This window comes from Xenopus tropicalis, chromosome 1 (genome assembly GCF_000004195.4).
Source record: "Xenopus tropicalis strain Nigerian chromosome 1, UCB_Xtro_10.0, whole genome shotgun sequence".
Lineage (NCBI taxonomy): Eukaryota > Metazoa > Chordata > Amphibia > Anura > Pipidae > Xenopus > Xenopus tropicalis.
This window is the reverse complement of record NC_030677.2, coordinates 82,307,767-82,329,946: the sequence shown is the minus strand read 5'-3', so window position 1 is coordinate 82,329,946 and position 22,180 is coordinate 82,307,767. Positions and strand designations below refer to the sequence as shown.

Sequence of the window (22,180 nt, the reverse complement as noted above, 5' to 3'; positions counted from 1 at the left end):
AACGAACGCAGAGCAGCCACGCCCATCTCCGCTTCTCTCCAATAAAAACACAGCGCATTAACGTGACGACACTGAAACTTGCGAAGCCCATTGGCTAACTCTTTTGGTATATAAAGAGAGGGTGGGCGATTTCAGGCTCTTTTCCACATTTGCTTAGTGTGTGTGTTCGTAAGGGGCTTTTGTATTCGTCAATTAGACCGTAATCATGACCGGATTTGGTGCCACCCCGGACTTCAACGAAGGCTCAAAAATCAATGCCAGCAAAAACCAGCAGGATGAAGGGTAAGTATTCGCAGGTATTAGACGAAGTATTCCTTCAAATCTCGATTTGTCTGAATATATATTTTACAGGGCTGGAAATGAGCGTGCAGTTAATCTTCTTAAACGTAGGTTAGTGAGTAGTTTGGGCGGTATTTTTAAAGCCGCGAAATAGCTCTCTACTACGGTGCTGTTTGCGGTGGCCGAATTTTTTTGTTGCACTATCAAGAGGTTATATATCTAGTCTCGCGAGAAGAGCTAGCTGCGCTATATTTTCGGAAGGCCTAGCCTATTCTTTCCTGCGGATTAGGGAATAGGGAAGTCGTCATCACCAGCAAATAGGAGATCTCGGGCGGGGTAAGTGATGTATCGACCAATGGCATCGGCCGTGACGTCACATTGATAGTAATGCGCGCTCTTGGCGCAACGTGAACTGTAGGCGGCGCTGCGGCTCTCCGACTTATGCTTAGAAGAAAACTACACTGTTCTAGTCGAGCGACTCGATTTCTAGAGCTGTTGTATAACAAGCGCAGTGCTGTAATTTTAATATTTTGCGTCTTTTTCTTAGCCATATGTAACGACCACTGTTTTATTTTCGTGTGCAGCAAAATGTTCATCGGGGGTCTGAGTTGGGATACAAGTAAGAAAGACCTTACAGAGTATCTGTCTCGGTTTGGGGAGGTGGTAGATTGCACAATCAAAACTGATCCAGTGACTGGGCGTTCAAGAGGATTTGGCTTTGTTCTTTTCAAAGATGCTGTGAGCGTTGACAAAGTGAGTAATCTGCCTGGCTGGAGGTGTATTGTCTGTGCCTAAAATCAAGTTAACTTATCACTTAATATTTTATTAAGGTGCTTGAAACAAAAGAGCATAAACTAGATGGCAAGCTCATTGACCCAAAAAGAGCTAAGGCACTAAAAGGCAAAGAGCCTCCCAAGAAAGTGTTTGTTGGCGGACTCAGTCCTGAAACAACAGAGGAGCAGATCAAGCAGTATTTTGGTGGATTTGGAGAAGTAAGTATACTGTTTTTTTCTTAGATCACTTTGAAATGATCTATTGATTTAGTTGAGTTTACTGTTGGCTAGCACATAGCTTTTCTTTTTTGTGATATTAAAGGAGTTGTTCGCCTTAAGATTAACTTTTAGCATGATATAGACATTGATATTCAGAGACAATTTGCAACTGGTTTTTATTTTTGGCTATTTATTCAGCACCTCTCCAGTTTGCAATTTCAGCAGCTATCTGATTACTTGTTTACCTTAACAACCAGGCAGCGGGATGAATGAAAGACTTGAACATGAATAGATGAGGGACTAAATAGAAAGAAAAGGATTAAAAAGTAACAAACACTATTATAGTCTTAAAGAGCAATAGGCTTTTGGTTCCTGGGGTCAGTGACCCCCATTTGAAAGCTGGAAAGATGTAGACAAAGAAGACAAATAATTTGAAAACTACAAAGAATAAATGATAAAGATCAAATGCAAAGTTGCTAGAAATAGTAGGGCACCATTCCAGAGTAAAGCTGGCAAGTTTCACATACTGGGTGGCACCTAGGATATTGAGGGGGGGGGGGGTGCTGGGCATTGCTTACTGTTAGTGTTAAATAGCATTTAGCAATGGAATTTAGACTTTTCTGTGTAAAATGAAGCTGAATTGTTTTGTCCCCCTCACAGATTGAAAATATTGAGCTGCCAATGGACACAAAAACAAATGAAAGGAGAGGCTTTTGTTTTGTCACCTATACAGGCGAAGAACCAGTAAAGAAACTTTTGGAAAGCCGGTTCCATCAAATTGGTACAGGAAAGGTACGATTTGCCAGCTTTTTCCTGTTGTCTGTACTTTTAATTTTACGAAGTGAAATATTAAGTTTTGGTTTTTTTACCCATAGTGTGAAATAAAAGTTGCACAGCCCAAAGAAGTCTACAGGCAGCAACAACAGAAGCAGCAGAAGGGAGGAAGAGGAGCAGCCACTGGAAGGGGTGGTGCCAGAGGAAGGGGCAGAGGTGGGTATCATATGGGACAAGTGTTCTTTGGCATGTGCCATTGCTGTACCTTATGCAGTCCACTTTTTTCTTTTTTTGCAGGGCATTCATTTGTCCTATGCAGTGCAAAAATTAGTTTTTTGGGTGTTTTTTTTGTTGCTAAATGTCTTTGAAGCTGCAATTGACTGTTAATGCTTATGCTGGCCCCATGTTTAAAAGATTACTGCAAAACTCCAAGGTTTGAACGGAACTTAAATTTTTTTTCCCCCTCTTTTAGGTCAAGGTTGGAATCAAGGCTACAGCAACTACTATGATCAGAACTATGGAAGCTATGGAAACAATGGTTCTTATGCTGATCAAGGGTATAATAACAGTTATAGTGGTTATGATTACTCTGGATATAACTATGGAAGCTATGGATATAATCAAGGATACACAGACTACAGTGGTAAGTTTTCTGGAAAAGCTTTCATTTGCAGGCACACACTTGATAATGAAAAGTTAGTCATTGAGGTAGTTAATTCTTAAGGTTATGTTATACTGCTTCTTTGGAGAGACTTGGGGGGAAAAATGTGTTTTAAAAATACACTTAAATGAGAAGAGAAACTTGGCAGCTTTTTGTTAGTAACTACAAATTTGCTAGCAGCCATATGCACAGTTATGTACATTTGCTGGTAAATACTGGCTTAATTCAAAGATGACTTGTTTACTACTCCAGTTTATGGTTTGCATTAGGTATAATCTTTTATAAAAATCATTATTTTGGCTTGTGCCCCTTAACTTTAACGTCGTTCTACTTTTTAGGGCAACAAAGCACATATGGCAAAGCAAGAGGTGGAGGAAACCATCAAAACAATTACCAGCCTTACTAAAGCGGTGACTATTGAAACCTAAGGTGGGTACTTTATGCTATTGCTGATGAAATGCTGATGTGTGGGTTATTTGTTGTGTTTGGTTTTTTTTTTTACATTAAGCTTTAATAAAGAACTTAAACTGTGTCGACTGAATTTATTAAAACTTTAACATTCAGCGTTTGCTTTTAAACTGATTGCATTAGATGTCTCTAGAGCTTAGAGTTAAACGCGGCCTTAAATTGTTTTTTCTCCCTTTAAATGCTCAAGAATTTTTAAATTTGGTCTTCTGGTCTTTTTATGCCAGGTGACCTAAGGATTAAATTAAACTTTTTAAAGTAATAACAGGTAAAGTACTGAAATGGGTACAACTTAAGGTAAAGAATGTTGTCTTCTAACTCTGACATTATACCTTGTTTGTACCCGCCAGCGGGAACTTCATTGCAGGCCGTGTGTCACCCTGACCACGTCTATCTCTCTCTGGGGTCGCACGTTGTGGGCAGAGCGCAAGGCACACACCAGAAACCGCTGTCCTGTGGTATGGTCTCTTCCAACTTCCATGTACCAGCGTAAAAATTAAACTGGGAAAAACAACTACAGGCTTTGGCTTTTTTAATCTTTTGGAGTCCTTTTTTGTTAACATTTTGATAAATTGTTTTTTACAGGAGTTTAAAAAGTTAGATGCCTTTACAGCTTAATCTTTTTTGCTCTTCGTTTTAATTTAATTGTATTCCTAAATTGTGCGTTTATAGGATTTAATGCTTATTTCTTTTCTTTATAGCTAAAAAATCTACAGACAAACAAGAACTTGTTAAAATGAGGGGTGATATGTCTTGTAAATTTAAAAAGAAAAAAAATCCTATGCACAGACCTAATGAATCCTTTATACAGTTTACAAGCTTGACCACTTCTGAGGTTACAGCTTCAGAGATGTTGGATATATCAGCGATAAATGTCAAACTAAAGTTAGGTTTTACACACTGTACATAGCATTTAATGTGCATATGATTTTTACTTTGTAGAAATGTGGGCTCGTGAAGTGGATGACTTCTGATTGAAAATTAAGGATTCTCTTTTCTTTGTTTCAGGTGGCAATGGATAAAGAGACTTAACATCCTGCGACAATGCCGGGAGCCGCCATCATGTTACTCTTTTGAGAGGACTATGACTGAGGCACTAAGTGTCTTGCTGTAAATAGAAGCTGGGATTTTTTTTTTTTTTATTTCAATGGCATTTTTTTGCCATCTGTATGAAAGAGGTTTTATGTTCAGCAATATTTTTAAGTTCCTTGTTTGTGCTTGTGAAGTGATCGGTGCATTCAATTTTGATGTAAATGAAGTTTGTAATAAAAGTAAGAACAGCTTTTGCGTTATTAATTTCCTTAAATTTGTGTATGTAAAATTAAAATGGTTTAAATGGGTGAAAGCATGTACCTGAAATATAATGCCTATATATTCTTACCTGCACACATTATAACTTGGCTCAATCATAGTAAGGACACTGCTTTGATTTATAGGTATAGCCAGTTATTAAGCCACAGACTGATTGTGCAGGTAATCCAACATTTTAGGACAAATGTGTGACAAATGTATTGCATAAATGGTTAATTTGAAATGCAGTGATCCTCAACCAGTGGTCCAGGAGCACATGTTGGTCCCTTGGGTATTGCTCCCAGCGGCCTCAAATCAGGTTTGTTTTTGAATTCCTGTCTTGGAGGCAGAAAGAAAAATTAACTGCCAAACAACATCAACTGTGGTCAGTCCATATAGAGGCTCTCAAATAGCTAATCACAGCCTTTATTTGGCACCCTCTAGGACTTTTTTCATGCTGGTGTTGCTCCCCAACTCTTTTCATGTTTGAATGTGGCTCACAAGTAAAAAGGGTTGGGGACCCCTGACCAAATGTAATAAAAGGCATAATTGTTTGCCAGTAAATGCATAGCAACTAATAGGATGTTTGTTCTGTTGTGTCAGGCTGATGCTTCCTACTGACTGGTTGCAATAAGTAGCAAGCTTTGCACCTTTTATTATACTTTATAACACAATAAGTACCATTCTTTTGGGGTTGCTGAAATGCCCTAACATTTATAGTGGGGGGAGTAGTGGCTGCCTACATGACCTCCATACCATATATTTATGGATTTTCAGACATTATCTACCGGTGTAAGGTATTTGGCTCAAACTTAATATAATACTGTATATTAACACTTGCACTATGACTGCAAACAAATTTAAAGTTGCAGCAGTGACTAGGCTACATTTTTTTTTTTTGTCTTTTCAAGTGGGAATGCTGCATAAAGAATTTTAAGGGATATTGTCAATGATTATGGTATACTTTTTATTTGTAAAGTATACTTTTTTTTTTTTAACACTGCAAATAATTCACTCTCCCATTTAAAGTTATATTCTTGAGCCAAGAAATGTTTTTTTTTTTAAGTTGTAATATTGGTGTGTAGGCAGAAATCTCTGCATTGTGCATGAGCTTTCAGAAGAAGCCAGTGCTACACATTAGAACTGCTTTCAGATAACAGTGTTTCTCCTACTTCCATGTAACTGAAGGTGTCCCAAGCCTTGCATCTCGGCAGTTAAACATTCCTGAAGTTTATCAGAGAACAGGTCACATGGCTGTGGCACCCTATTTGACATTTTTTTTTTTTAACCCAAACATTCCCGATTCCACAGGTTAAAAGGAAACCATGAGTGTCTTTCACTGTTCACAAGTATAAATTCCCCCCCCCATAAATACCCAGAATCCATAGCTTTGCGATGGAACAAGGTAGGTTCATTACACTGTGTAAATTTCTCGTATGGTTATCATGGTTATCTTTCAGTTTGTAGAAAGACCCATATCTTTCCTGACTGCCAGTACCAATTATGTCCCACCATAGAAATCAGCATACTTAAGAGTTTAAGGCCAGAAATTCCACTGATAGGTATATCCCAGGAAACCATACATTTTTGGAAAGATTCTGACAAATCAGATATGGGTAAATATGTCTTTCTACTCCAAATTGCCTAACTGCAATGCTTTCCTAAAGTTAGCAGTTTTTATTAAAATTCTGAACATTTTGTACTTTGCTGCACATTGTATATACTGTAGGTTTACCCAAGAATGCGAGGCCTCTTAGAAAATATAATGCATAGAAATTCTCATGGTTAACATTTTAGCAGCTGCATAAACCCCCTGCATGCATTTTATGTACCATTAAAGCCCCCATGAATGAGTATGCTGACTCCTGGAAACCATGTATTTTAAAAGTACACATTCTAGGGATTTAAAATTAAATAATTCTTTTTTTCATTTCTGCAACATCAATTCTATCTAAGAAAGTACATTAGACTCATTGTAGGGAGAGAGATATGTTATTCGGGGGCTGCTTAGCATTGTTTTAGGAATTTTAAAATAAAATGTATACTTATTTCACAGGGCAAGGGCACACAGAGCGCTGGCTCTGCTGCTCTCAGCCTGCGTTTTTTATGCATTTGCTCTGTTCTGCAGCTATAGGTATCTGCACTTTCAAGTACAGCTTCTGCCTGAGTGCAGGTCCTAAAATGCCTGCTTTCGCATATTTAGGGCAATCTTTGCTCCGCTCCATGTAGCTGCACTTGTGGAAGCTGTACTTGTTAGTGCAGAAACCAGCTTCTCTTCATCTACCTATAAAATGCAGGCTAAGAGCAGAGGAGCCAATGCTCTGTGTGCCCTTAAAGAACATGTAAAGCCTACATTTGCCTACAATGTATATCAGTTGGGCCCGTCTCCCCCACCCAAATGGCATCATTTGTACTGCATATATCCCCTCAGTTTGCTAGCACCATCACATTTTCCTAAAGCAAATAGCAGCTTTTAAGGTCCCCATACACGGGCAGGTCTGCGAACAGATCTTTTCCCAATATCCCCCACCTGCGGGTGGTCGACATCAGGAGAATTCAGGGTAATTCGATCGTTTGGAATTATGACGGGCATAAGCAAAATCGGTCCCCGATCCGACTAGATTTTCTAACCTGCCCAATCGAGATCCGGGCGATTTCAGGCCAGATATCGGTCGGGCAGGCCCATCGGGAGTGCCCATACACGGGCCGATTAGCTGCCGAATCGGTCCAAGGGACCTTTACCCGTGGCCATTTTTCCTCTGATACATAATCATTTACATTTAAATCATTTATCATAATCAGTTACAAATCTGTAAACAACTGAGCATGTCTGGCAAGCCAGGAATCAAAGCTAATTCCCGAGGGGGGGGGGTCGAGTGGGTTACAGGAGGAGAAGGAAATCTAAATCAGTGGAATAATTTTATGGTCGGGGGTCACCACAACATGAGGAACTGTATTAAAGGATCGGGGTATTAGGAAGGTTGAGAACCACTGATCTAAGTGATTGAGGAGATGCTGCAGCCTTACTATTAACCTCTGGACAACCAGTGTGGCAGGTATTGAAAGATTTGAAAGAGGCTGTTCACTGACTACATTTTTGTGTGTAGGGTTACATGTCCTTTAATATCCCAAATGGATCGCTTCATCTATCTTCCTTCTATAGGACAAACCAAACTAAGGGGCCTATTTATTATGCCGTGTAAAATGGTGTACAAAGCTGTGTAGAATAAATGGAGAAGTTCGTCTTCTGAACACCAGATTTTACACCATTAATTTACGTAAGTTCCAGAAAAACGCATAAAAAAAATTATGTGGATTTTATGCTGTTTTTTAAACAGTGAAGCCTGGTGATGCGTGTTGAATTTTGTAGTTGTTTTTTTTTTACACAGAATAATAAATCTGCCCCTAAATGTTGGAGATATAAATAAAGCTGGCCATACACGTGGCGATCTGACGATGTTTCGTGCAACCATCGGTCGCACGAAACATCGTCAGATCCGCCACACACCATTCAGGGCTGAATCGGCAGGTAAGGAGGTAGAAACAATAGGATTTCTACCTCCTTCTGCCGATTCAGCGCTGAAGGGAGAATTTTGGTCAGGTGCCTTCTATGGCGCCCGATCAAAATTTTCAAACTGGTCCGATCGGCGAGTCAGCCGATATCAGCAGCTTCCTTCGATATCGGTCGACTCGCCGACATACCATACACGCACCGAATATCGTACAAAACGAGGTTTCGTACAATATTATCGGTGCGCGTATGGCCACCTTAAGACAGATTTATCTTACATCCTCTTTAGCAATGTTCTAATCATTTGTTCTTATTTTGGGTGCATGACAATTTTATATTGTCACCTTCATCAATAGTGTTGTTAATATTAAAATAAATATCTACCGGTATTGTGTTAAAAAAAAAATCACCAAACTAATCTTTCAGTGTAAGGGCTCTGGCACACGGGGGAGATTACATTTAAGTCGCCGGCGGGATGGCAGACGCGGCGGGGCGATTTCCGGAAATCGCCGAAAAAGACTCGCGAGTCTTTTTCGGCGATTTGCGCGAAATCGCGCCGCCGCGTCTGCCATCCCGCCGGCGACTTACATGTTCGCCGGTGGGATGGCAGGGGTAGGCAACTCGGGGAGATTAGTCGCCCGCGAACAGGGAGTTTTATCGCGGGCGACTAATCTCCCCCGTGTGCCAGAGCCCTTAAGTCCAAATAAGAGATATGAACCAGGTTTCTGCTTTTATTTTTGTTGAACAATCACCATATCTGCTGCCACTCCTTTTGCACAAAACCACTGTGCCTATTCTCCCTTAGAAAGGCTTCTGTCCCCTACTCTCACACTTCCAGAATGAGCGCTTGGGATACCAGGAAAAAACCTGGCGGGCCCCGGCGGCCCAGATCCCCCACAGGGTGCTCCCACAATCCACCGTCTCCCTCCCCCGGCACGCAGCAGGTAAGTTTCTTTTAGTAGCGGTTGGGGGAGGGGGTCGGAGGGTGTTGGGGGCCTCGACGGGAGGGGGGGTGAAGGCGGCGGGGACCATTGGGGGGTGTAGGGGCCCCTGAGCCAGAAGCCCCAGTGGGCCCTGCACCCCCCAGTCCGACCCTGGCCAAGAGACATGGTGTGTGTTTACTAAGCAACCAATCAGATCTTTGCTTTTTTCTAACTTATAGGTGTTTAAATCTAATTGCTGATTGGTTGCTATAGGCAACATCACTGGTGATATTTATCTCCAATCTTACTAAACATACCCTATGCGCCTGAATGTTCCTACATTGTTTAGGGGTATAGTTTTCCATTAAAGGGGAAGAAAAGGCTAAGTCGTAAGCTCTTTTGGGCAGGGCCCTCTTCACCTCTTGTATCGGTTATTGATTGCTTTATATGTTACTCTGTATGTCCAATGTATGAAACCCACTTATTGTACAGCGCTGCGGAATATGTTGGAGCTTTATAAATAAATGTTAATAATAATAATGTCACTTGGGGGTGCCAAAATTTTAGGCACCCCCAAGTGACTTTAATCGCTTACCTTGTACCCCAGGCTGGTGCCCCGGTTAGGAGAAAACTGCACCAGCCCGGGGTACCTGTAGCGAGCGCTTCCTCTCTCTTCTGCAGGCAAAATCCTTGGGCCGGCGCATGCGCAGTAAAGTGAAAAGCCGACATCCTTGTTTAAGTTTGGCTTTTCACTCTACTGCACATGCGTGAAACAGGAAGTAGGAAGCGGTCACAGCTACCCCAGGCTGGTGCTGTTCTTTCCTAACAGGGGCACCCCCAAGTGACTTAGGCTTTCCTTCTCCTTTAAATATCTGAAGTATGTAAAAAATAAGTAAGCTTTATCTGAAAGGTCTATGTAAATACAGCCATAAGCACTCACAGAGATGCTGCACTCTGTAAAAAGATTTGTTGTGTCTGTTTTCCTCTGCCAGAGACACACAGCTCTCTCCCTCAAGAATGCTAAGAACTCACTCCCCCCCCAGGAATGTGGATCTGAGCCAATCAGCAGGAAGCTTTCTCATAGTCTTACAAATAGAGCATGTACACTGGTCTGGGTCTCGGTGCAGGAGCGAGGCATTATGGGAACTTTCTTTACACAGCTCGGCATTTTTTTTTTCATTTTTGGCTTCTGATCATCTGAACAGGTGAAATATAGGGAGACTTAAGAGCACTATTGAGAGAACTGAAGGTATGCCTGCATCTTGAGATTAACTCTTTATTAGCCTTTCCTTCTCCTATAAAATATATTGCATAAACAAGCTCATATGTAAAACCCTGCTTTATCTAAATAAACCATTTTCATGACAATATACTTTTTTAGTTGTATGTGCTTTAAATACTACCGAAATAGAAAATTTAAGTGCTAACTATATAATTTGTTACACTATTCATATATCACATTGCAAATAAACCACAGCACATTCACAATATATATGAAGGAGAGAAAACCGACATCTAGTCAATAATTATGCCTGCCATTTATGTAGGGTTCAGTGCAGAATCGTACCACTGCCCTGCAAATAGAGCGAAGTCATGTTTACTTTTAACTAAGCTTGCAGTCATGATTCATAAAGCACCACGTTTATTTTTTTGGTGCTTTATTAAATGATAGTTAAGTTATTCATTGTTCAAAGTTTTTTTTTAAAAAAAACAGCAAACATCGTCCGTATTATTTTTTGCATTGAAAATGTCCCCTAGAAAATAAATAAAAACTCAATCTCTTATCCGAAAAACACTGTTAGATGGAAACTAACTCGAATTCTAGCTTTACATCATTTATATGACTACTAAAATAACCTCGCTTTAATAAGCATTTTCACTACTACAGTTATCATATTTGCTGGCTCTTTTAATAGCGCTAATCCCCTCAAGCCGCCATTTCAGGCGAGCTCTGCCAGGACGCCATTAGTAGTAGAAGGCCGGGGGCGGAGTCGGCTACGGGAGCGAAGGGTTAGAAGGGAGAGGAAGCAGCTATTATTTCTTTCTCTCCGTGATTCCAGTAGTATACGTTCTACTTGTCCGACTTATTGTTATCAAAAACGTAAGCCATGATTTCTGAAGACGATGAAGCCATGATGGAGGCTACTACTGCTGAGACAGAGGAGACTGGGCAAAACGAAGGGGTGAAGATTGATGCTAGTAAGACCGAAGAGGATGAGGGGTGAGTCGCTTATTATACAGCAAAGGCTGACTTTTGTCGGCAATGGCTAGTTTTCTAATTAATTGGCTACACTTATAGAATTATATCTTAATTGAGACACATAATATTTTACTGGGCGGGCTTTTTTCCTATACTAATTCAGCTTTTTTTATATGCGTATGTGAAAAGTCTTGCCTGCATGCCATTGCATGTTTACCATTATTAGGGGGAAAAAAAGCTGCCTTGCATGTATGTCCAACCTGGTGTTAAGATGCAATATCCCAGGATTCCTCAGCGACTGCATGCTGGGCATCTTTTAGGCTGGTTAAAGGGTTAATTGCCATGCCACACTTTTGGGGCTTTCAGAATACTATACACATCAGTGCACTTTTTTTTTAAATTGAAAAGGGTACATATAAAAAAAAACTAGATGTTGTAAAATCTATTAGCAATATACCTTGCCTGTGCAAAAAGTATCTTTTGCTTCTATTACAGTGTGTGAAAAAAAGAACAAAATATGTTAGCAGATCCAAGTACTAACCTGTGTTTTCACACAAATGTAATTGTGTACACCAGGGGTCCCCAACCTTTTTATAGCCGTGAGCAACATTTAAATGTAAAAAAAATGTTGGGGAGCAACACAAACATGAAAAAAAATTCCTAGGGGATGACCAATAAGGGTTGTAATTGGTTATTTAATAACCCAATGATGACTGGCAGACTACAGGAGGATCTGCTTGACAGTACACATGGTCTTTATACTTCCAAATCTTGCCTTCAAGTCAGAAATTCAAAAATAGAATCCTGCTTTGAGGCCATTGGGAGCAACATCAGCAGGGTTGGTGAGCAATATGTTGCTCATGAGCCACTGGTTGGGGATCACTGATAAACACCAATATCGCCAATATTTGTAAGGTGCATTGGATTCAAAATGTGTGTGCACACGGAACATTCTTATTCAATAACTGATTATTTGCAACACAAAAAAATTCAATACTATGATGTCAAATGTTATTGAAGTATTCGCCCCTTTCCCTCTATTGCATATTTGTCACACTAACAAATTCTACATTGTGTTAGAAAACTTGGTCCCTAAAACAATTCAGTAATTATAAAACTGTTATATTTACTTAGGTATCCTTTATTTAATATTATTTAATGTTTAGAAACCATTCACTGTGACACATAAGCAATAACAGGGGAAACCAGGAAGGAGGCAAAGACTTTTTCACATCACTTGAACAAAGAAAAATTTGGAAATGGAGGCCCTAGAATTTGGGAAAGTTGAAATCAGGAAAGGCAAAACTAAAAAGCACACCTCTTTAACACAGTTCCTCTTCACTTGCTGCAGTTCAGCCTAAACAGAATAATGGAAAATCGCCGTACCCTGTATGGCACCTTGTACAGTATCCACCTTTTCAGCAGTCAGATGCTATACAGGTAACAGGTGCATGTATGTATAGCCACCTTTGCTTTCCTAAGTAAAAAGCACAAGGCTACCACCTTAATCAAAGCCTCGGTCAAACAGTCTTTAAATGTCCCCATTGCCAGAATCCAGAAACCAGGCTATCTCTCCCTTGTAAATTCTGATTTCTCAGCTTGACATCTTAGAGAGTTCTACCTAAAAACAGTAACAATTGGATACAACTTGTCTTACAGTGTTAAACAAGGATATTCTAATAATTGGCCATTTTATACCATTTTAAAAGTTAATGTGAAGGTGAACTACCCTTTTAATATAAATAAGCTACGTGTCGATAGGTGTTGCATTTACGTTCTAGTACGGTTGTAATTCCCCCATTTACATAGGAGATAACTAATGCTACAATAGTGGAAAACCGTTAAAATGTCTAGTCATGGCTCTACACACCTATTGGTTATGCACACTTGGTACACTTTCAGCTGCCTGAAAATTGCCTCCTGTGGCTCCTTTTAATTTGAAAGGGCAACACCTGATAATTCTGGTATTTGCAGTCTTCAGCCCTAATATTAAAATTCTCATTAGACTATTTTCAGTCTGAAAGGTGACAGTACTGGATCTTTTAGGCACTTCAAAGGACAAGGAAAGGCGTCATTCACTTGTGGGGTGCAAATAGGTTAGACACCTCCTGGTGTTTTTTATCCCCCTTGGTTGATGCTCCTTATAAGAAAAAAGTGCACCAGCTCTGGGGAAAAAATGAAGAGCACAAGGCAGTGCTATTTTACTTTGTTTTTATATTCTAGATTTACTGTTGATGCACAGTTGAGTAAAATTGGAAACTTGTCTTTTAACTAGATTAAAGAGAGTTCACCTTTAAATTAGCTTTTCATATGATGTAGACCAGTGAGCACCAACCAGTGGCTTGTGCGCAACAAGTTGCTCGCCAACCCTTTTGAATGTTGCTCCCACTGGCCTCAAAAGCAGGTGCTTATTTTGAATTTCTGGTTACAAGGCAAGCTTTGATTGCATAACTTTTCTCATGCTTTCCAAAACTTTTTCCATTTAAATGTGGATCACTGGTATAAAAGGTTGGGGATCCCTGATGTAGACAGTGATATTTACAAACAGTCATCATTTTTTATTTCTTGTGGCATTTTATTCATGAGCAGTTGGTAATTTGAATTGAGTGACTGGAATATGAGTAGTAGAGGGTCTGAATAGAAATATAAGCAAGGAAAAGAAACAATAACTGTAAAATTGTAGCCCTACAGAGTATCTTTTTGGCAGCTGGGGTCAGTAACCCCCCCATTTGAAAGCTGAACACTGGTCTAAAACATAGCTAAACAATGTACTAGTTCTTTAAAAACAGTGCTTAGATAAAGGATGCATTGCTAGTTATATTTTAAAGTTTGCAAGTATTGATATGAAACTCTTTGGTAACAAGTAGCAAGACTTGAATTCTGGGAATATTTAAATTACCTTTTTGAATTTTTGCTTCGCAAATGCTTTGTTGAAACTTTATGTAGCAGTGTTCTGTGACCACTAAAACATTTTACATTTATTTATTTGATTTTAACAGGAAGATGTTTATAGGAGGCCTTAGCTGGGATACTACAAAGAAAGACCTGAAAGATTATTTTTCAAAATTTGGAGAGGTTGTAGACTGTACCTTGAAATTGGACCCTATCACTGGAAGATCTCGTGGCTTTGGCTTTGTATTGTTTAAGGAATCTGAAGGCGTTGACAAGGTAAAGTACAAAACAATTATTGCACCTTTAAGGGCCGTGGTAGGCGGGGAGATTAGTCGCGACAAATCTCCCTTGTTGCGGGCGACTAATCTCCCTGAAATGCCATCCCACCGGTGAGAATGTATATCGCCGGTGGGATGGCATATGCGGCGCCGCAGTCGCCCAAGTTGCCTCTCAAGGCAACTTCCGCGATTTCGGGAAATCGCTGCGCTGCATATGCCATCCCACCGGCGATATACATTTTCACCGGTGGGATGGCATTTCGGGGAGATTAGTCGCCCACAACAAGGGAGATTTGTCGCGACTAATCTCCCAGCCTACCACGGCCCTAATTCGTTGTATTTAGTTCCATGCAATTAGCATTAACTAGCCAGTTTTTGATTCTGTATAGCACTTTTTCTAGGGAACCAGTCACACTTGTGTGTCTTCATTTTTTCTTCCTATGTACTAAATATTTAAACTCTTATTTAAGTTTTTATGCTAGAACGGGGGTACATAAATGATTGTTAGTGGTGAAATTCTAGCTCAGATTGACAAAAATTTACACTGCCGCCTAAGCTGTGAATTTCACAGGCAAAAGGATTCTCATTTTCCAAATTTCACTATAATTGGTCTACAGGCAGGGTCCTCCTCAGCACCAATAGATGGGAACCACTACCCTAAGCTGAAGTGGATTTCAGATCCATGATTAGAGTGACAAAGCACTCTCAGAATTGCAGCCATAAAGCTAAACAGGACATGGTCGCTTATGTGTGCACTGTCAGGCATGGCATTGGCTTGTCAGTGTGCACATGGGGTGGATGTCATCCTGGAAACATATATATATATTTTCTAGGCAGACAGATAAAATGCCTAGTGCACCCACACATGACAACATGTTGACTGACTATGTAATTTTGTATTTTCTCCTGCCTAGTCTTTGTGCTGACAGCTATGTGTTTGCATTAGTAGCTGCTTAGTCATTTAGGTGGAGTTGGTTAGGTGTGACATTGTGTATTTTAGTGTTGTAGATTTTGTATTTTAAAGAAGCATTAATAGCTAAAGGTAATTCTGTGGAGGGTTGTAGTTTACAGTGGGTTCGATTACTAGAGGTAGCATGATCAAAACAGTATGGTGTTGGCAGCCCATAGCCATTGAATGAAGGATAATCATGATCCTTCCTTCATTTCTCAATCGGTTGAAATCAGCCTATAGCAGCTTCCGTTGTTAGAAGCCACAGACTGAGTCCCCAGGTCAGTGATTTTATCAACCAGAACATATGACTGTTCTGACTAATATGCCTAAAGGTTTTGGGCTCCATACGCTGAAAGATTGGTAGCTAGCAGTTTGAAACTCTTAACTGTTATACACAATGAACCTTACATGTATAGATTGCTGATTGGGGTCCTAGTCACCCAGATGATGAGCCTTACAGACTTTACAGTTTGATCACACTGAGGATGATGCATGCAGATCTGTAGGGAGAGAAATACATTTATGGCTGATGCAGCCACTTCAGATAGTCTTTTCCAGCTATCCAATTGTTTGACTGTTGGATAAGTAATCCTTTTTATTTGGAAAAAAAAAAAAAGTCTTCAAAATGACATACCTCATTCCCTACATTGAATCTGATGTCTTTTCTAAAATAGAAACTGAAACATTGTACAGAAATCATAAACTTATCTATTGTGAAGCTCCACAGTTTGAACCTTTCTACTTTGAATAGGAAGCAGGGCCAGAATTAGAGGTAGACAGAAGCCTAGGGCACAACACTTGGGGGTCGCAAGTGACGTACTTCTTCTGTTGCTCTCAGTGGCCTTAAAGCAGGTAGTTATTTTTGAATTCTTGGCTTGGTGGCAAGTTTGGTTGCATAAAAACCAGATGTACTGCCAAACAGAGCCTTCTGTAGGCTGCCAGTCCATATAGGGGCTGCCAAATAGCCAATAACAGTCCTTATTTGGTACCACTGGGAAGATGTTTTATGCTTGTGTTGCTCCCCAAATCTTTTTTACATTTGAATGTGGCTCACAGGTCAAAAAGGTTGGGGATCCCTGATGTAAGTTGTATGTGTTTTCCATTAAAGCTCCCTCTAGTATGCTCTAAATCTAGGTCAGAAGGCTGTATTAGTACCAGTACCTCTGATCCTTATTTATCCCCCATCCACCTGCTACCAAACCTGCAGGTATTGTTTGGGCACTCTGAACCAGAAGTGATATCACAGCCAGTTTGGATGTGTACATAATTAAATCCTGTTTTTTTAATTTTTTTGAAGAAACAATAGTGTTTATTAAATGCTTTACCTTTTAAAGGTAATGGAACAGAAGGAGCACAAGCTGAATGGTAAAGTTATAGACCCAAAGAGGGCAAAGGCAATGAAGACAAAAGAGCCTGTCAAGAAGATATTTGTAGGGGGTTTATCTCCAGACACACCTGAAGAGAAGATAAGAGAGTATTTTGGAACGTTCGGAGAGGTATTTGTAACACTTGAGCTACCTATCTATCTACCTGTCTCTCTATCTGCCTATCTATCAATCTATCATTGTCCACTGAACTCATCCATATTAGTTCTGTTGCATAATTCCTTCTTGACTCCCAAATAGGAAATTAGAACATTTCCTGGATACATTTTGTACTAGTTAAAGGAAAACTATACCCACAGAATGAATACTTGACCAACAGATAAATATATATACACTACTCAAAAAAATTAAAGGGAACACAAAAATAAGACATCCTAGATCTGAATGAAATTTTCTTATTAAATACTTCACTATTTCACACTGAGCACATGTGACAGATGTGACAGAGTCTGGAGATGGAGAACATTCGGCTGCCTGCAACATCCTCCAGCATGACCGGTTTGGCAGTGAGTCAGTAATGGTGTGGGGTGGCATTTCTTTGGGGGGGCCCACACAGCCCTCCATGTGCTCACCAGAGGTAGCCTGACTGCCATTAGGTACCGAGATAAGATCCTCAGACCCCTTGTGAGACCATATGTTGGCTCTGGGTTCCTCCTAATGCAAGACCTCATGTGGCTGGAGTGTGTCGGCAGTTCCTGCAAGACGAAGGCATTGATGCTATGGACTAGCCTGCCCGTAATTTTGAGTGTGACTCCAAATCCAGACCTCCATGGGTTAATAAATTTGATTTCCATTGATAATTTTTGTGTGATTTAGTTGTCATTCATTCAGATCTAGGATGTCTTATTTTTGTGTTTCCTTTATTTTTTTGAGGAGTGTAAAATATATATCTATCTACCAGTAAATATTGCCCTTTTACATCCTTTCCCTTGATCCACCCATTAAGTGATGGTCTGTGTGCTCCCTCAGAGATCACATGACCAGAAATAATGCAGCTTTAAAGGAGAAGGAAAGGCTTGGGGGTGCCAAAATGTTAGGCACCCCCAATTGATTTAGATCGCTTACTTTGTACCCCGGGCTGGTGCCCCTGTTAGGAGAAAACAGCACCAGCCCGGGGTACCTGCAGCGAGCCTTCCTCCTTCCGTCTTCGCGCTGCCGGCGAAATTCGTCGGCTGGCGCATGCGCAGTAGAGTGAAAAGCCGACTTCTATGTTTAAGTCCGGCTTTTTCACTCTACTGCGCATGTGCGCGCAGCGAATAAGGAAGAGGAAGCGCTCGCTGCTGCCCCGGGCTGGTGCTGTTCTCTCTGAACAGGGGCACCAGCCCGGGGTAAAAAGTATGCGATTTAAGCCACTTGGGGGTGCCTAACATTTTGGCATGAAACCCTTTTTTTGAAACTATCTCATGTATCTGCCACAACTGCACAGGGAAGAGCATTTCACAACTTCAAAGTCCTCACTGTAAAAAACCTTTTCACATCTTAAGATGAAACCTCCTTTCTGCTAATCTGAATGGATGCTCTTGTGTTTGCTGGAAGGACTTGCTGGTGAATAAAGCATCCCTTTGTATATTTATACAATATTATCATATTGCCCTTCAAGTGCTTTTTCCTTAGCATTAACAACCTCAACTTAGCCAACCTCTCCTTATAATTGAGACCTTCCATTCCTTTTTTCAACTTAGTAGTATTTTGTGTCCAAATCCTCCCTGTGTGTGCAGTTATAGCCAGATGTCATTCATGCTTGGTACTATAGCACATGTGGTATTTTGACTTTGAGAGTGCTTTAAGGTCAACTGTAGCCATCAAAATGCCATTTTTGCCTGCGGCCACTTCAAATTCACATGAGTGGGAATTGCTCTGCCTATGGGGAATGTTTGCAGTGTCAAGCAGGCATCACTGTACAGTGACTGCATAGGTCATATTGTTTAAAGCTTATTTTGCTAAATTTAAGCCGCCTACCTGTACATTTAATATTTGTTTCTTTGACAAACTTTCAGTTGCCAAAATGGCAATTGCTTATATCTTATATCCACGTCCCATATGTTTTGTTTTTTTTCCTTGCTCCTTCTGAAGATTGAAGCCATAGAACTTCCAATGGATAACAAGACTAACAAAAGACGTGGATTCTGCTTCATCACATTTAAGGAGGAAGACCCAGTAAAGAAGATAATGGAAAAGAAATACCACAATGTTGGCCTCAGTAAAGTATGTTATGTGAAATATTGGATAAATGTCAGTTGAAACGAATTATAACTCTTCTTTTCTTCCCCTTCCTCTTCTAATGTTTAAAAGAACAGCAATGCCAAAAAATGTTTGAATTTTGAAACAATTGTAATTGAATTATAATGTACTGCTGTCCTGCACTGGTAAATACTGCGTGTTTGTTTCAGAAACACTTCAGTAGTTTACATAAAGAAGCTGCTGTGTAGCAATGGGGTCAGCAGGGCAACAGTACATTATATTTTAATTACGTTTAGACACTTTCACTTTTTGTTGTTGCCGTTCCTTTTAAGGACCTATATCACAAGGCACTTTGAAACACTGCCAGTAGCATAGTTAGTTCCCTGCTGTTCTCTGTAGTCTGTGTTCCCATGTCAGGGCATTCACGCACGGTCCAAAAATCTTTTATATATTAATATGTTTCGGAAAATTATATGTATGGCCAGTCTAAGGGGCAGATTTATCAAAATGTGAGATTAGACTTTACCACGGAAAAATTCACCCACTTTCTATTCATTCATATGGGATTTTTAGAAGCTCTTTATCAAATTGTGAACTCTTTCTTTCACCCATTGATAAATAGGCTTCTAAAAATCTAAATTTCATAAAAAATCACTCTTATCACACTAAATCTGTCCCTAACTGTATTTTAAATTCAGCAGTTTTACTTTTATCATGCGCAACAAACTTTGATATCTTAATATGTAGTTATGGTATTGATTGGATCTTATCGCTTCACCTCAAAATACAGTGGCTAAGCATCATCGAATATATTATTTCGTGGAAATTAAATATTTTCATTATTTTGCCTGGTGTCAAAAAGTAAAGTTGCACAGTTTCATTAAAATCTATTTGTGGTTCTTTTGCCCTTTGTGGATCTGTTTTAAATTATAGGTATAGGATCTCTTATCTGGAATGCTTGGGACCTCGGGTTTTCCAGATAAGGGAGCTTTTGTAATCTTTGTAAGATCACCCTACCTTTTAAAGGGTTGTTCACCATAAAGTTAACTTTTAATACGTTATAGAATGTCATGTTCCTAGCAACTTTGGGATTGGTCTTTATTATTTCCTTTTTTTTTTTTAGTTTTTGATTTTATTGCCTTCTACTTCTGACTATTTACTTTGTCAGCTAAAAAACTATTCATCTGTGCGTTTACAATTGTATTTTTTTTTCCTCTTTTTTTTTTTTTCTTCAACAAACTCATTTTCTGTCTTACCATCCTCTGAATTTAACTAGCAAAAATTGTTCAGAAACAAAATTTTATCTAAACTGTGTCTAAATAGGACTATATCCCAAAAGAATACATGAATATACAGGTTTTTAATTTTAAAAAGCAAGTGCTGTGTTATATTAATGGCATGTAATATATACATTTAATGAAATATAATGTTATGCTGTTGTACTGTATTTGTCTCTTTAAGTACTAATAATGTAGTATAATGTACAGGTTATGTATACAAGCTGCACTATTTAGTAATACTCACATACATATGTTATACATATTCTTGTAAGCTGGTGTGATATTTGCTTGTAAACTTGAAATGAAAAAAACTTTGATTATTTAGGGAATCACTACTTATTTTTAAATTTGTTTTTATTTCCAGTGTGAAATTAAGGTGGCATTGTCAAAGGAACAGTATCAGCAGCAGCAGCAGTGGGGGACAAGGGGTGGAGGCTCATCATCTAGGCCCCGTGGAAGAGGAGGTTCATATCTCTAAAACTGTATTATGGTTCTTGTTATCTTGCCTGAAAATTATATTTCAACCACTGACCTCATTGTTTATGATTTACAGGTGTAAGTCAGACCTGGAGCCAGGGATATAGTAACTACTGGAATCCAAGCTACAGCAGTTATGGATACAACAACCAGGGGTATGGAGGTTATGGGAACTATGACTACTCTGGTTACAACTACTATGGCTATGGAGACTATAGTAGTGAGTATCCATAAATTTGACAAGGCTTGTGATGGAAGCATTAAAATATTAATAGGTCATTGTTTTTCATGTACAAAATTTGCTGTTAAATAAAGGGCTAAAAATGATTTTCAGGCTAACCAAGGGTGGTGGTGTTGACAAATAAAGTGGTTTTGTTTTATGGTTTGTGTGATTGCATTTAAAATTGACAGTTTGAAAGGCTGCTTGTTTTAGTTGTGGTCTGACTGGGTGTGTAAGGTTTTCTTCAATGTTAAAGGAAAATTATACCCCCCAAACAATGTAGGTCTCTCTAAAAAATATACTGCATAAACAAGCTTATATGTAAAACCCTGCTTCATGTAAATAAATCATTTTCATAAAAATTTATATATATATATTTTTTTTTTTTAGTAGTATGTGCTATTTAATAATCCTAAATAGAAAATTGCCATTTTATGAATTAAGGGCCGCCTCCTGACATCAATAGGATTCACAGTGCACACAAACAAGCCAAGGCACACATACATGCTTGGCCAAATCAGCCAATCAATGGACAGAGTTCTGTCTCTTGCTTCCACACTTCTTCCTGCTACAGTTAGAGCTGCTTTATTTCCTGTCAGGTGATGTGTGAGGGAGCACACAGCCTATCCCAAAATGCTGGATCAAGGTAAAGGATGTAAAAGGGCAATATTTACGGATATATATTCCAGTTTGGTAAGATTCTTTAAAGGAGAACTACACCCCCCAGCTATAAAAGCCCCCTTAACTAGCCTGCCTCGACCCCCCTCACCTCTGCCTTATCACATACTCTAACTTAAAAAAACTGCCCCTTTTGCAAACCCCAACCTAAAAATGCAGCACAGCTGCGTACCGAGGCCCATCTTCTGTTCAATCATAGAAGTTTTGGGTCTCGCGGCCGACACAGACCCTGCTTGAGCATGCACAGTTGGGGCAATTCAAAAATCGGCTTCAACTGTGCATGCTCTAGCAGGGTCTGTCGGCAGTGAGACCGGAATTTTCTACGATTGAACAGAAGATGGTACGCAGCTGTGCTGCTCTGCAGTTTTAGGTTGGGGTTTTAGTTTTAGTTTTTTAAGTTACTGAGTATGCGATAAGGGAGAGGTAAGGGGGGTCAAGGCAGGCCAGTTAAGGGGGTTTTTATAGCTGGGGGGGTGTAGTTCTCCTTTAATAGGTCACTTAGTTTATATTATGTTATCTGTTGGTTCTGTATTCATTCATTCTGGAGGTATAGTTTTCCTTTAATAAGTCTGATTCAACCAAGAGTACTGTTGTGTTCCAGACATCTTTACATTTGGTCACAGGTCTCACTACCATTGCATTTTCCCCACAAACAAGAGAGACTTTCTGGTCCATGCAGCAGCTGATCTACAGAGTTATCTCTCGGCTCCATTGAATTAATAGACCCCTCTAACGCCAGATG

At 39.7% G+C, this 22,180-nt stretch overlaps 2 protein-coding genes across 10 annotated transcripts in view; both read left to right on the top strand.

Moving 5' to 3' along the window:
* The first annotated feature begins 70 nt into the window (after positions 1-70).
* On the top strand, positions 71-4,463 carry hnrnpdl (heterogeneous nuclear ribonucleoprotein D like). 3 transcript variants are annotated; one of them, XR_001170398.3, is made up of 9 exons: positions 71-282; positions 864-1,032; positions 1,110-1,271; positions 1,932-2,063; positions 2,147-2,261; positions 2,518-2,688; positions 3,045-3,135; positions 3,522-3,629; positions 4,180-4,463. XR_001170398.3 is itself a non-coding variant. In XM_031898842.1 (8 exons), the coding sequence occupies exons 1-7, from the start codon at positions 206-208 to the stop codon at positions 3,110-3,112; spliced, it is 894 nt and encodes a 297-aa protein (XP_031754702.1). In that variant the 5' UTR covers positions 71-205; the 3' UTR covers positions 3,113-3,135; positions 3,522-3,635.
* Positions 4,464-10,853: 6,390 nt separating this feature from the next.
* hnrnpd (heterogeneous nuclear ribonucleoprotein D) overlaps positions 10,854-22,180 on the top strand; it is a 14,319-nt gene continuing 2,992 nt past the window's right edge. For 3 of the 7 annotated variants that reach the window (XR_001170824.3, XM_012963548.3, XM_012963550.3), the window contains exons 1-6: positions 10,854-11,116; positions 14,095-14,263; positions 16,552-16,713; positions 18,676-18,807; positions 20,428-20,527; positions 20,617-20,760. Coding sequence is in view for 5 of the 7 variants with exons in the window: in XM_012963548.3 (XP_012819002.1) it covers positions 11,004-11,116; positions 14,095-14,263; positions 16,552-16,713; positions 18,676-18,807; positions 20,428-20,527; positions 20,617-20,760 (820 nt within the window). In the remaining 2 variants the exon portion in view is untranslated. 7 annotated transcript variants of the gene reach the window in all.